Below are 15,192 nucleotides of genomic sequence, written 5' to 3'. Positions count from 1 at the left end.
TAGCTCGGGTCGACCTTTAACATTTGGTTCAAACTGAGTCCTGGTAGTTTCGTCCATGTTCATTGCTGGAAATCAGTAAACCCAACTTGAACTGAAAAATAAATTGGCACAAAACTTGTTGGTGTGGATGACTGTATCTTAAAGGGTGCTCAGCAAACCATGGCGTAGTGTTTATGAACAGCAGTCCCTGCACCTTGACCTGGTATTATACGTAGATCATGAAAAAGCACTGCTATTAACCAGCATACAACTTTAGTGATGATGTCAAGCCACTCAGGTGTGACTCGAAGCATTTCTATAAGTAAAACTGAGAAAATGAAGAATGCTTGATAGATTTAAACCTTGGTAGATTGAGAAAAAAAAAAAAGAGTTATTTCATTTCACCCTGAAAAGGTGATTTGCTTTTATTTCACCTTGAAAAGATGATTTGCTTTTATAAAGAGCAAAGCTGTCAATACCGAACCATGAAATAGAGGTCTGACATTATGCCTTCAAGGTCTGGAAAACAAACGGGAACACAAAATATTTGAGATAGTTACTTTTTTATTGATTTATTTATTTTTTTTCTTTTCTGGGTGGTCCTCAGTTTTAACTCGCAATAATAACCATAAAAACTGACATAGAAAATAGAGTGTGTCTATCCCCAAGAACATACAGCTCTGAATCTGTTCAAATAGCACAAAGTTACATTGGGATTACTCTAAAACGCGCATTCACAAGTTGTTGTTACTATGCTAGTGTGCAGAAATATGGTACATGTTGTGCTTGTTAAAAAATATGCAAATAAACATGCTATATTTTTTACATTTTACTTCTTCAAACAGTTGGTGCCCTTCAGTTATTTATCAACCCACTACTACACTAAGAAACAAACAAACAATAAAGCATCTAATTCAATTTTCACATTTTATTTAAATTTTCCCCAGTTTATTTCCCCTAGTATTTCTGATGGTGGTGTTTCAACATTGTTCTAAACCCCAGCAGTTCTTAGACCTATGCTCTCTTTGTCTAAGGGTCACTGCTTTCCATTGAGATTGAGAAAGCTTGGCTCCATACTCCGCAGAGGAGACTTGACTCCAGCTTTCTGCTTGGGGAATCCAAAACTGAACCTGGTAGATATTATTGGGTTAAAAAAAAACACCCAAAGCAATTGTAAACATGACAGAAAACAAGAGCATTGCAGTAATGCCACCAATATTTAGTTCTTGTTTTTAAATTCGAAACATTATAAGCCGAGCTAGTATCGGACTTTAATTCCGATTTAGGGAGTCAGAACACTGAAGCACTAAAATATGAGGACACAGCACCAAACATATTCCAAGAACTTCCATGAACTGGTTGTTCTGAATGCAGTTTGTTGAAATGACAGGCATTTGCTAAGCTGAAGAGTACGAAGGGAACATGGCAATGCTATTGTAAACTATTTGCCAAACTTTGTGAGAGGTATCCTAAATGTGGTATTACAGTGTCATTCTCCAGACCTCTATAGTACACAATCAAATATGGTATATACTGATTTCCCCTTTAGCAGTGTTAATCCAAAATCAGTGCAATCTACAATCAGTGCAATCTACAATCTTTGTGAGAGATATCCTAAATGTGGTATTACAGTGTCATTCTCCAGACCTCTATAGTACACAATCAAATATGGTATATACTGATTTCCCCTTTTCTGAGCACTTACAATTTTTACACAGGCAACCTTAAAATGTCAAACGTCATTAAGTGCTGTTTTACTAGAAATGTACAGAAGAACAATAGCAACACCAAATCAAAGTTTGCCATGTCCTATTATTCATCTCCCCCTCCAAGTTCTACACACACACACACACACACACACACACACACACTGAAAATGTTTTTAAAAGCTGAGCTTGCTAACTGCACAGTTTGTCTGTCTCGTATTCCACATTATGGGGTAGTCTGGCAGTGAATGTCTGCAGGGACTCTCGGATCCTCACCACCTCGCTGGCTGACAGCTTGAGCCGGTGCCGCAGCAGGCAGGAGAAGAGATCCAGGTGCTGCTTGCCAGGTGGGGAGAGCATGTTCACACGGTCTCGGATCTCCACCAGCTGGAGAAGAGCTGAGTGCTGGGAGCCCTGTGTGTAGGGGTAGTCCAGCTGCAAGATCAGATCCTGGATTGCCTCAGGGTCAAAGTGCGTGCTATAGCCATAGGCTTGGACACTATTGACCTTCATGTATCCCAGGTTCCTAGAGGGATCGACAAGTTCCAGGGGCTCGTAGTACGTGGTCTCGTTACCTCGAGAGTCAGTGGCCTTGATCCGGCTCCTCAGGTAGATGTGGACCGTTTCAAAGAAGCTCTTCCTCTTGTTGCCCAATGTCATGGTCCAGTTGGTGCATTTTGGGACACCCTCCAGTGTAGTCCTTTCCCAATCTGGGAAACTATTCTCATGAACAGGCAAGAGCCAGCTCTCCGAGTGGCTGCCCCCAAACGGGTTAATGTAGATGGAGAGGACAGGCTCCAGGGTGCTGTTCCTGGTCAGGCAGATCTGCACTGTCAGCCCCAGCAGCATGTGGATCAGGTTGGACCTGTACTTGTTGCTCTTGAGGGTGAGGAGCATGCGTTTGCGCCAAGAAGGGTCAAACCAGCTGTTGAGGCGCATGTCATTGCTGATGAAGATGGTGTGCACCTCAATGCGGCTGTCACGCTTCTGCAGAAGGTACTTCAACTCCAGGTCCTGGAAGTCAGTTTCCAGGCCCAGGTAGTGCTCCAGGGAGTCGGCCACCTCTGGACGGCAGGTGCCCTGACTCAGCACGTAACCTGCATTGCAGCTGCTGCAGTGAGCAGGACTGTCCTGGGCACAGGTCAAACAGTTGGCGCTATCCCCCACCTGGCACGGAAGCGCCCGCTGGCAAGTGTCCTGCTCCATTGGGCATGTGCAGTTATGGATTTCCTCGTTGAAAGTGCCTGATAGGTTGTTTTCACTGCAGTATAGAAGGGACTGAATCTGCTTCAACCAGTAGGCTATGGGTCTGTGGAAGAAACAGAAAGGCCAAGATTATTTTGAGGTTTTAATAAATTCATGCAATCAGTGGAGGAAATGAGAAGTTTAATATTTTTATTGGATTAACACAATAAATTGGCTCTTAGCCTGCTAAACTAAAGGCCACCTTGCATGCTGGTTCTCGCTCTACTTATCAAAATCAGTGCCATCGAGGATGGATTAAGGCAGATATAAATTTCGCCTATGATGATATGTCTTGAACTTTACTCAGTTTGCTTGGATTGGTTAACCATAGATCTTGCGACATTTAGCAAATTTAGAAAAACACACAACAATGATCTCCTTCCACCAACACCAGCAGTAGTACTTCTGCTAACCTATACAAACACTGTTCAGTTGTATACAACAATACCAGTCAGACCACCATGCTGCATAAACCAATTCAAAAAGACAAGAGGACGACATTATTTAATATATCATCTGAGGCTGGACAAGCACTGGAAGGCACCCTGCACCAAAAACATGACAATACTACAATTTACAACTGGGTTTACAGATATATTGCTAACCCTAATGAACTTCAGAGCTATTCTATAACAGATAGCTACAGTATACAGCCTTCATACAATGGAAAAAAAACAAAGTATTGGATTTATGTACTTTTGTCAGTAAGTGTTTACCCTGAAACAAACGCAATCTCCTTGACGAATAGATTCATTTCTTTCAATAGTAACTCCTGCTTCTGTACTTATGTGTACCATAATATCAATCAAGAAATAATGAAAACCATAGTTCTTATTTTCCTAAGTTGACTTTTTCCAGTCAAAAAACAACCAGAATAAGTCTAATTCATGCAGATCTAGTCACAGTAAGTTCTTGGTGCTTTTTTTCTGCAAGCATAAACTTTAGAAAAAAATTATAATCCGTAGTCATTTTGTTTTCAAAGCAACCATGGTGAGATATATTTATTCATTCCAGATTTTCCATTTCTGAAGAGTAAGGATGGAGAGGATACAACTCGGGAAGATGATATGACTATTGCAGAAAAAAAGACGCCTCCTGCTTTTCAGGTGTGCCTTTTCTGACTCTGCGCTGTAGGATTCTGAAGCATGCCTGTATTACCTCTTTCTAAAGCAGAGCTCCAATGCCACTAGCACTCAGAGAAATAAAGACACTCCATGGAAATGTATATTTCTAAACAAAGGTTGGCACAAAGGCATCATGAACATTAGTATTAATCATAATTACACTATGATGATACTATATATATGCTTTATATATATATATATATATATATATATATATATATATATATATATATATATATATATATATATATATATATATACACACACACATTTAAATAAAATATTAATTTAAAGCTTAAAATTGTACCATGAGAGATTCTAACTGAATGGGTAGTAGATTTAATAATGATGACCCCTATCCATTCCATATTGTTAGAGGACAAATTGCACAATAAGATAAGGTGATCTACTCATGTGAAAACAGATTTGTTTATTGATATTAGGTCATCCCATGGAAACCTTACTATATCCCATAATAATGACAAGCTCAGAAGGACACCTGAAATTATACTACAGAGAAAACACAGAAACATATTACAGAAACCCATTAGATAGAAATTAGACTGCAGATTGGTTTAAAACTTGAAAATAGGTAAGAAAAGTCCACGAACAACACTGATGAAGGCATTTGCCAAAACCTGTGTCTAACAACAATTGGATGCTGTTTGTCCTCACTGCTTAAAGCAGTGTTTCAATTCGCTTTAATATATGTTACCGTTCATGTGTAAAATCGGTAAATGTATAGCGGTCAATGTATAAAATAAATAAGGAGATGGTAGTTAATGCATTTGGAAATAAAGTAACATCAGGCCAGGGAGCTTAATGGCAAAAAAATTAAAAATACATTTCTGTAAGATCTGGGTAAATTAATCTCACAAGCCTAAAGCCAGAATCGCTTTTACGGCGAGCAAGCCAGAGCAGAAGTGGGCGGGCTACCGATCCCGGAAGACAGAGATCAGGCATGCTTATCCATACTGAATATGCTTGGTGTCTGACCAGTAGGGTTCGATAAGGAGAATAAGTCCCTGCCGGTTTCCCATCCATCACCCCATGAGCGTCAAAGCCAATGTGACGCCCCCTTGGGGGCCCCAGCAAAGTTCGGCCTCTTTGCGAACTAGCACTGTCCAAGCTGTGTGACTCATCCTGTGTTCTCTGTGGCAGCGCTTTAACTGGATGAACCACTTGTGGGGCCCCCTATTATACGTACTTTTATGGAAATGTTTTGTCCCCTAATATACAGAAATAAACCTCAGCACATAATCATATTAAAGACAGATTTCTGGTTTTATTTCTAACGATTTTCACTGGTCTTTTGCTTTATATAAAAAGAATGCACTTGCCCGATTTTTTTAATGTATGTATGTATGTATGTATGTATGTATATATATATATATATATATATATATATATATATATATACACACACACACACACACACACACACACACACACACACACACACATATATATATATATATATATATTATATATATATATATATATATATTTTTATTTTATTTTTATTTTTTTTCATTTCAGAGGCAGATACACATCGCACACTATTTATTAAGACAAAACAGTTGACTTCACTGTGGAGGTGGAACCCCGTGCGTACAGGCCGGGTTGTTGGGGGGTGGTCCAGGGGCCAGATTTGTTATTGCCAAAAAGTTTGTTATAATGAATAGCGATGGTGTGCTGTACTAGAACAGAACTTGAGTGTTTGAAGTTATGGGAGATTTGCTCTATTTGTTATGTGGATTATGCTATTTATGAAAAACTCTTCACTAAAACATGTAATCTCTATTTATTGAAATTATTCAGAAAACACTAACTTGTAGAAAACAACTGGTAGATCAGCAGTTCAACATTTAAAAGCCCTTCACTTACAGAAGACGAGCTAAGGGTTAGCATAAACAACCACCTCCTTAGTTATTTTACTCATTGACTGCTGAGCTGACAAATCTTCACATATGCCAGTTATTTTATAGACTGACCGGCGAGCTGGTAAATCTACACATTCTATAGATTTACCGATTTTACACATGAACCGTAACATATACATTCACAAGAAACAGAGGGGCTCTCTTATACTGTAAATACTCACCATACACTGTTTAAATCTCTATGAACTGGAATGTGTCTGACAGCCAGTTTACTTTCTAAACTTCCTAAACAAATAGATCAAACTACAATGCTATATTTGAGCTTTTAACCCATTTTATACATACATTCCCCTTCATAATGCCATTCTTGTAGTTGGGGCTCGTACCCACCTTTCACGGGGCAGCCTGTACTGAGGCTGCTTCTCACAGCGTTTGCTGAGGTTAAACAGTTTCTGGATCATCTTCTGGGCCTTGTCGTGGAGCTGCTTCATGCTGCCCTCTAGCTGCTCGTACAGGCGCTGCAGACTGGAGTCCTTGGTCCACAGGTGGAATATGGTGGATGTGTTCAGTAGATAGTCCAGTGGAAGAGTCTTCACAAAGGACTTAAACTCATCTAAAAGGACATATCATGCTTGAAATGCTAGAAATGTTTCTTATTCTTATCTAAGATCAGGAACATTGTATCAGCGATTTTGAATGGTCGCTGGGCCACACAGACCTTCCTTCTTCAAGATTCGCAGGCTGCAAGGTGGAACTGGACATACTTTTTAGCTATCACCTATTTATATTTACAAACTAAATTCACAATTGTATTCAGTAAGATGAATACCAGTATGCTTAAATAACTAGTCAAATATATGCAAATATACATTACCACTGTACATGTTGTCCACAATGCTACAGAGGAATGAATGGCATGCAATGGGGTGGGGGGTGGGGGGCTCACCTGAATCCTGAAACTCCAGATTGTAGTTGGCCCACGCCTCCATGACCTGAAGCAGCTTCTCCTCTATGGCCTGGATATCTGTGGAAGGGCAGTTGCATTCTGGGAAGCTGGAGGTACACTGGCACCAGCAGTCATTGTCCTTACAGATAAAATGTCCCTCTGAGTTGCAGGTGATGTATCCCAAGGCTGCTCTGACAAAGCGCTCATGCAAGTAATTTGGTAGGATAACCTGCAGACCTTTCCATAAAAAAAAGACCCTATATTATTACATACAAATCCATTAATTACAGATACTAAATAATAATAATAATAATAATAATAATAATAATAATAATAATAATAATAATAATAATAATAATAATAATAATAAGAGATTGATATACCGTTTTAAATAATCTTTTAAATCACTTTAAGTCAGGCACATGTGTAAGACTAGATTACATCTGAACTATGACAACAAATCAGTATAACGGAGGACATTAAAATACAGTGCACCAGGAAGCATCAATATGAAACTGTGATGCAATCAATCATTTATATTGGAGAAACCGAATTTAAACAAGTGAATCTCAATAGCGAATTTAAACTGTGAGAAACTGTGGAGTCAATCAGTCAAATATCACTAGGTAGATTTTCCAGCACTGAACCAGGAGAAAGGAAAGAGGAAGGCAGACAGGCTCGTATACTCAGTGTGCAGCAAACACAGATAAGAAAAAAGAAAAAAACCTTAGTAGCACGTGATTTTTAATATGGTCAATGCACAAATTAAAAGTTCAATTCCATTTGATTTTAAACCAGTTCTTTAAAATGTTTCAGTAATGCATTCTCTTAAGCTCCTGATGGATAGTATAAGTTTTATTATATTTATTAAACGTGATTTTGCAGTTGATTACTATAACCCTTATCACAATACTTCACAGAAACAAGTAGCTTAAGATCAACTAATAGTGGGCATTGCTTTAGTAACAGAAACTCTGGGACATACATGTCCAGTGTCACATGCTTGCTGCTTTTACTTGTAAAATGCATTATCGCTACAATATTTGAATCTCTTTACTGTCTCATTTACAAACGACAGTGCGTGGTTCTTCCTGCAGCTTTCATCAGTGTTTCTGTGAGAACATGCTGTCAGGGTAATCTAAGACAGTGCTATATCTTATATTTGGATAGGACTATTTTTTATCTCTTCATTGTAAGCATCAATCTTTTGAAATACTGCTCTTTTGTTAGGCAGCCGCTTATGAGACTTTGTGTTAACGCAGAATTTTTCCAACACTCCTTTCTTGAAATAACAAGTCTCATTTCCCTTAAGAAATACTGATAAGGAAAGTATTTTAACCCCTGCTGTATTATACTGGAGAAGAAACCATTATAAATGACTTCTTGTAATATTGCATCTGTTTATGTTAATATCTCAATAGCTTCATGAGGGCAGATTTTCAGGACTGTTTCTAATTGTTTAGTGAAATTATCAATTAGATATCATTCGAATGGTGGTATCTATAACAACACTAATAAAGCTGATCCTAAAAACTAAATTGCAAAAAGAACACGCACGCACGCACACACACACAGACAATAGATCCGCTGCTGCAGGGCCCAGATGGTGTTCTGGTATGTAGGGTAAGACCAGGTCATGTAGACTTTATAGGTAAACAATAAAAACTTGTTCTCTACCAACAAATTGGAGCCAGTGGCAATAGGAGAGCCCTGCTGTAATACTTGATGTGTACAGCATAGATAAAACAGCAACGAGACAGCAAGCCAGCAGGACTCTGCATTATAATTTTAAGGTGATAAAAAAAAAAATCTATAAAAGTATGTGCATGGTGCTATTAAGACCTTAAATTAAAACTACAGGCTGCTACAGACAGGCAGACCTGTTAGTGACCCTGGAAAACAGCTGGGAGTACAGGATATTGCAGCATTGTACAATTATGATGAAAAGCAATATGACAGAGGCAGGTTGCTTGTAATGCTGGCCCTCTAACAGGTGCCATTGCAAACAGATTTTAAGGAACACATATTTTACAGTAAAATGTGAAAATGTTAAGCTTTTTTCTCAAGGAGCTCAAATTAGTTGTTCTTGTTCTAACCATAAAAACACATTACTGCATGTTAACTGCCCTGAGCAGTTAAATATGTTACACTGAACACAATTGAAAAAAAAAGAACTATTACTCTGCAACTGAGATATGATCATATGTGTGTAATTAAGTGTGTGGCATACAAACATGGGCAAATGTTAGACAGAGACGTACAGTTGGCCTGTCCTCATGTACCAACGCCTCCACTGTGTTTCACTATCAATTAGCTCGAAAGCTGTTGGAAAACATGGATCGAGAATTGATTAGGGGTTTGCTACGCATGTGGACTGGCAGAGCTATACTGGTGTTCTTTTCTGAAAAGAGACTAATATTGCAGATAGCAGACTGTTTGGTTCAAATTGCATGCACTGCTAACCATTGATAGAGACGCTGCGTCTACAAACTCTTGCCCAACAATGACTGCAAGCTAACGAGATAACAATGCTGTGGACTAGAAGGGAACAGGCTCTAAAGACATCAGAGAGATCAAAAGAGATAATCCCACTGGCATCAAAGGGGGTCGCAAGGAGATAACAAAAGGCAGATGTATGGACCTTTTGTCTCCAGGAGTGTGAAGAATGCACTGAGTTCAGAGGTTGTCACACTAGACTACACACACAGACACACACACATTAACACTCACACAATAAATTAAATTACCTTGACCATTGGTTAAGTGTCAGAGAAAGGGGAGGTGGACCATCTATACAGAAGGGTATTTAATGTCATGCAAACATTGTAATGTTGAGTATTGTGTTTGTCCTGTACCTGGGACCAGACTCCCTGCATATCTCAATAAACCTGGCAACTGATTGAAGAAAAGGACTCTGTGCATTTTCTTGAATCTACTTACTCACCATCTATTTTTTGTAAGTTACTTCAAAGGCAGCAAGCTGTAGTGGCAGTAGATCACTGAGTAATGTTGATGAGGAAGTACGCTTCTCTGGCAGCAGCAAGTAGACTTTCCATTAGGCATTCTAAGGTCTGCTAAGTGAGTTAGATGGGAGCAGCCACAGTGACTCGACTCTTGATTATGCAAAGAGAAGATGTGAGTTGCTCCACCTGAGTCTGATGAGCAGTGATGCGATAAAATGAAAAGAGTGAAATGGCAGATTCAATTGTAGTCACAGGAACTGTGTGTTAAAGCAGCTTGCTTTGCATCGTTATTATGTGCAGGTGTGGTTTGTGTGACCAGAGACTGATGAGCAGCTGAGCAGTGGGAGTAATTCTTAATAAAACAGAAAGCTGTTTTTATCTTGGTAAAAAACAAAAGCCTTGTCCATGTGTTGCGGATTAGGGGGTGGGGGTGGGTTTGGAAGGAGAGCTCTGAAGACAGGAGGGTGGTGCTTACAAACAGTAGTGCAAGGTGACTTCTCTCCCGCACACGGAAATTACTGCAGAAACGCTTATTACTTCATCACTAGGACTTGCCACAACAAACAAACAGGACTGTTTAGTGCATACTGTACAATGTTAATTTAATACAATTAGCAACCCTGTGTGTAAAGCTCAGTTTACTAAGCCTTTTACTAAGCTTCAGAGCAGTTTCAAATATGGAATATTTATATAACATATTCTATACATATCAAAAGTAAAAACTTCCAAAATGAAAATAATTGCTTAAAATAGTTTGGGAACAATAAACACAGGCACAATATGTATTCTTTTAGTTAATTATAAAATAATTTCACTGATGGTTAATAAAATGTTTAGTCAAATGTGCCATCTTTAAAAAAAAACAAACAAAAGAAAACAGTGGACTCATTATACCCTTTAACGACTGTACCATTAACAACTTTGTCAGAATACGTTCCAAATAGCTACAAAATGTGCACATGTGCTCAAAAACACACTAACGTACAAGAATGTAGCCCACGATGTGGGCTCAGATATACTGTAGCTTGCCTTAATTTCTACAGTGCTTAACAATATTCCATGACATTCTGTAATAGCCTGGTTTGCTTTTTCTACTATGCACTGGAGCTGTACCTTATTGCTCCATGCAGCATCCCATATTAAATGTGTCCTCATCCTAATTTACATATTGCATGTTCCAAATTCTAGCTGAGAACAATGATGTTCAGGCAGTGACGAAAAGCTTTTTTTTGTGTTTGCAATGTTCTGAATTAGTAATATGTGCAAATTCAGAAAATCAAACCCATTTCAACAGACATACATCATAGCTAAAAGGGTAAAGGCTGGAGCTACAGCACTTTCCTTAATGATCAATTATGCAGGTTCAATTTCCTTGCTTATAGGTACCCATCATTATACCTGGATGGTAATTCAACTGACACTTCTTAAATGAAAGACATATACATTCATATTATTTCTGCTACAGATTACAGACTTCTATGTCTCCCTTTCCTTCATCTCAAAACTTGCTTCTCTTATGATTTAATCAGAGAGATGCACCTCTTATGGTTTAATCACAGAGCCGCACCTCTTATGATTTAATCACAGAGCTGCATCTCTTATGATTTAATCACAGAGCTGCACCTCTTATGATTTAATCAGAGAGCTGCATCTCTTATGATTTAATCACAGAGCTGCACCTCTTATGATTTAATCACAGAGCTGCATCTCTTATGATTTAATCACAGAGCTGCATCTCTTATGATTTAATCACAGAGCTGCACCTCTTATGATTTAATCACAGAGCTGCACCTCTTATGATTTAATCAGAGAGATGCACCTCTTATGATTTAATCACAGAGCTGCACCTCTTATGATTTAATCAGAGAGATGCACCTCTTATGATTTAATCAGAGAGATGCACCTCTTATGATTTAATCAGAGAGCTGCACCTCTTATGATTTAATCACAGAGCTGCACCTCTTATGATTTAATCACAGAGCTGCACCTCTTATGATTTAATCACAGAGCTGCACCTCTTATGATTTAATCACAGAGCTGCACCTCTTATAATTTAATCAGAGAGCTGCACCTCTTATGATTTAATCACAGAGCTGCACCTCTTATGATTTAATCACAGAGCTGCACCTCTTATGATTTAATCACAGAGCTGCACCTCTTATGATTTAATCACAGAGCTGCACCTCTCTGGAGTGCTTCATCTCCTCCCAAGCCCTTTAATCTTTTTGAAACCAAGGGCACGTTAAGTTCCCGTAAGTAAAGTGTTTTCTTTTTTAAAAATCTGTTCCAGTTAATAACATAACACACCAGTCACTGTTCTGATGACTTTTCTGCTTTATGATCAGAACGGCCCCTCACTTCATATCTGCAATCATATGTAAGACTACTATCTTTAGTCATGAAAACCATAATACATTTCTCTTAATATTAATGACTGCCCAAGTCGTACAAAGGAAACTAATTAGACCAATGGTATATTCCATTGATGCAAATATTCAATTTTTCTGATGTAAATATTACATTTCTCTGTATATGCAGTATGCTCACAATGTTTAAGATTGCCTTCACCACTTTTGTTGTGTTACCTTCTAGAGGCAAAACACTTTGTTGTGGTGTAAGCAGAATTCCTTACAATATTAAATGTTTAAGGAAATTAACTTCACACAAAAGGACAAACTGAGCCTGTGGACATTTCAATTATTTCTGCTCGTAAAAGTAATAATCAAATATATTTATCCCTTACTCATCCTCTCTGGATCCATTGGCTGTATTTAACTCTTACTTGTTCTACTGCTTTGCCTTAAGGAATGAACTAAACTTGTGGGACACATACACTTGAAATGTAAGGTTTGATATAAATGTAATGGTTGATATAATCTGAAACAAAGCGCTGGAAGGCAAATTACTACTGAATTTTTAAATGAGTAAGTGTGCAAAGCTCAGTCGATGTTCCAGTAGTGTCCCGCTCAGAAAATAGAGACAGAAGGAAACTGAATATTATTTCATTCAACAATTGAGCAGGAACTCTCTTTAATGCATCCCTCTACCACCATACCTTGTAAATGGATTTTGTTTTCGGGACTTTGAACCAAAACAGAACTGACAGAGTCCAGGTTGTCGTAGTTACTGCATCCAAGAGGGCCAGTTCTGGTTTCTGTTACCTAGGAAACAGTATTGAAATTGTTACAGACAAACATAAAAAGGCCAAAGAAAAACAAAGGGGAAAACAGATTTTTTTTTTTTTTTTTTAACTTTTGTGTAACTCCATGAGTGATGTGACCACGTGCTGCCAAATACAAACCCAGAAAAATCTGTGTTTACAAGTTGAATGGTTTGATAAGAGGGTTGTGATAAAAGAATAAGCATAACAAGGCACTACTGTACATCAAAGCACGCCTCGCCAATTTCTATTACCTATGACGGCTGCTGGGATGTTTTCTGGTAGGATCGGCTTGCAATATATACTCTCGGGCCTTGGGATAAGTCCAGGCAGATTTGTTTAAAAGTGAAGATAACTTTCCCCCTGTAGAAGCTCTGATACTGTGTTTTATGCAGAGCTGTGTTACAGGTGCTGACCTTTCAGTTCTACGATTAAGGATGGGGATGGAACCCTGCCAAGGCCTATAACAGCTTAAGAAAGATTGCATTAAAAACAGGTTCAGGTCGTCACCTTTTTATCCATGCATACAGCAGTACAGAACTCTGAGATTTCAAAGCAACCGTGTGTGACTTCTAAAGTCAGTGAGCTTCAATGGGTCAACATTCATGTAACTGATACAAAGCAGAAGGACAATGGCAGGATAAGGCCAATCTGCTTTATCAAGACTGTAATGTGTATAAGGTGTGGAACTGTGTATACCATAAGGACAAGGCATGGAACAAATCTATTTAAAAAAAACATCCTAAATACTTTAGGAGCAACATGGGACTCTACATTTACTACTCCAGACCAGTACATATTCTGCACTAAATTTACATTATAAAATATCAAAGTATATCAATAAATGTGTAGCTAATTTGTAGTAATTAACAGGTACTTGGAGATAGTGTAAATTATGTACTATTTGTATATTTCACACTATGAATTAGCACTACATTAACCTAGACCAAAAAACCGAACAATTACTATAATATGTAAAAACACATGGAAAAGTGAAACAAAAAAAAAAACTAATGTAATGATAACAAGAACAGTATCTGTAACCTCCAGGGAACCAATCATCAGGAGAAAGGGATGAAACCTCAATACAGCTGATATCTTGCAGAAAGTCCCTTTTGTGAACATACAGGTGGCATCATTACATATGACACCAACTGGAAAACGCTTGAAGTGAAATTATCTGATCAGAAAAGGCAGGTTTCACAGATCTGAGAAGTAGCTATTACTTTCCCCGCTGTAGTAGGGCCATACAGAGATAAGAGATGAAAATGCACGATTCAGTAATGCACCGTGCATGGCCATGAACAAGCAAACAACCAAACAGGTTACCTGAATCAAGCTGTGATGTTTAGCATTTCTGAAATAAGTGACACTAAGACAGACACTAATAGGTATACCCTAATTGCATTTTCCATTGCAAATCAGTAGTGACTCAAGACTAAAATGAATATTGTAAACCTCTTGAGCAACGTACTACAGGCAGTGCACCATGCAGTTCAGAATTGTGTTGATGAAAAGATAAGACCGCAAAGCCAGCATTCAGACTATTCTGTGGCTCTCCTTTCTCTGTTTCTTACAGACAACTAGTTTAAAATAAATAGTTGGTAAGGATAATGCTTACAAAAGTAAAGAATGAACATGCAACAATATTTCGCAGAAGAATGTAGTTAAAGACACGATTTGTGTGTTGTACACAGTGGTGCCTGCTGCAGGGTTTCATGAAGTATACCGATCACATTAAAACCAGCCATCCACCAGAGCTGACCACCAAGTAACAATTAACCGAAAAAAAAAAGATTTGATTCTGATTTGCTTACATAAGGAGAAATTGCTTTTTAATATAGATCCCTGAGTGATAATTAGTTAATTAATCTGCAGGACTAAGACAAAAGCACAGAAAAATGTATCAGTATTTCACATCCCTTGCCCAACCTTTCATAAATAAACCAGTCTGCGCCCCCAGAGAAAATGAAAAGCAATTGTTGAGGTGATGGATTGTAATTATGTAGGAATTGCAGTTGGACTCACTGGGACAAGTATCTTTATTATAAGCAGCAATTTTAATCGCATTATTAATAAGAGCTGTTGGCCTATGCACCCAGTCTTACCACTGCGAAGATTAATCTAAGGACATGGATTGAATAAGCTAAATATCACATCTTCACATTTAAAGATATTTAAACATT

General features: G+C 38.2%; 1 protein-coding gene across 1 annotated transcript in view; it reads right to left on the bottom strand.

Moving 5' to 3' along the window:
- Positions 1 to 520: 520 nt before the first annotated feature.
- LOC121326418 (BMP/retinoic acid-inducible neural-specific protein 3-like) overlaps positions 521 to 15,192 on the bottom strand; it is a 35,273-nt gene continuing 20,601 nt past the window's right edge. Inside the window, exons 6-9 of the mRNA XM_041269673.1 lie at positions 12,902 to 13,007; positions 6,884 to 7,120; positions 6,328 to 6,550; positions 521 to 2,994 (exon numbers count right to left, since the gene is read on the bottom strand). Of these exons, the coding sequence (XP_041125607.1) occupies positions 1,878 to 2,994; positions 6,328 to 6,550; positions 6,884 to 7,120; positions 12,902 to 13,007 (1,683 nt within the window). The 3' untranslated portion in view covers positions 521 to 1,877. The remainder of the gene's footprint in view (positions 2,995 to 6,327; positions 6,551 to 6,883; positions 7,121 to 12,901; positions 13,008 to 15,192) is intronic.

Source organism: Polyodon spathula, chromosome 14 (genome assembly GCF_017654505.1).
Source record: "Polyodon spathula isolate WHYD16114869_AA chromosome 14, ASM1765450v1, whole genome shotgun sequence".
Classification (NCBI taxonomy): domain Eukaryota; kingdom Metazoa; phylum Chordata; class Actinopteri; order Acipenseriformes; family Polyodontidae; genus Polyodon; species Polyodon spathula.
Note: the sequence above shows the minus strand (reverse complement) of the source record. Positions and strands in the feature narration are given on the sequence as shown.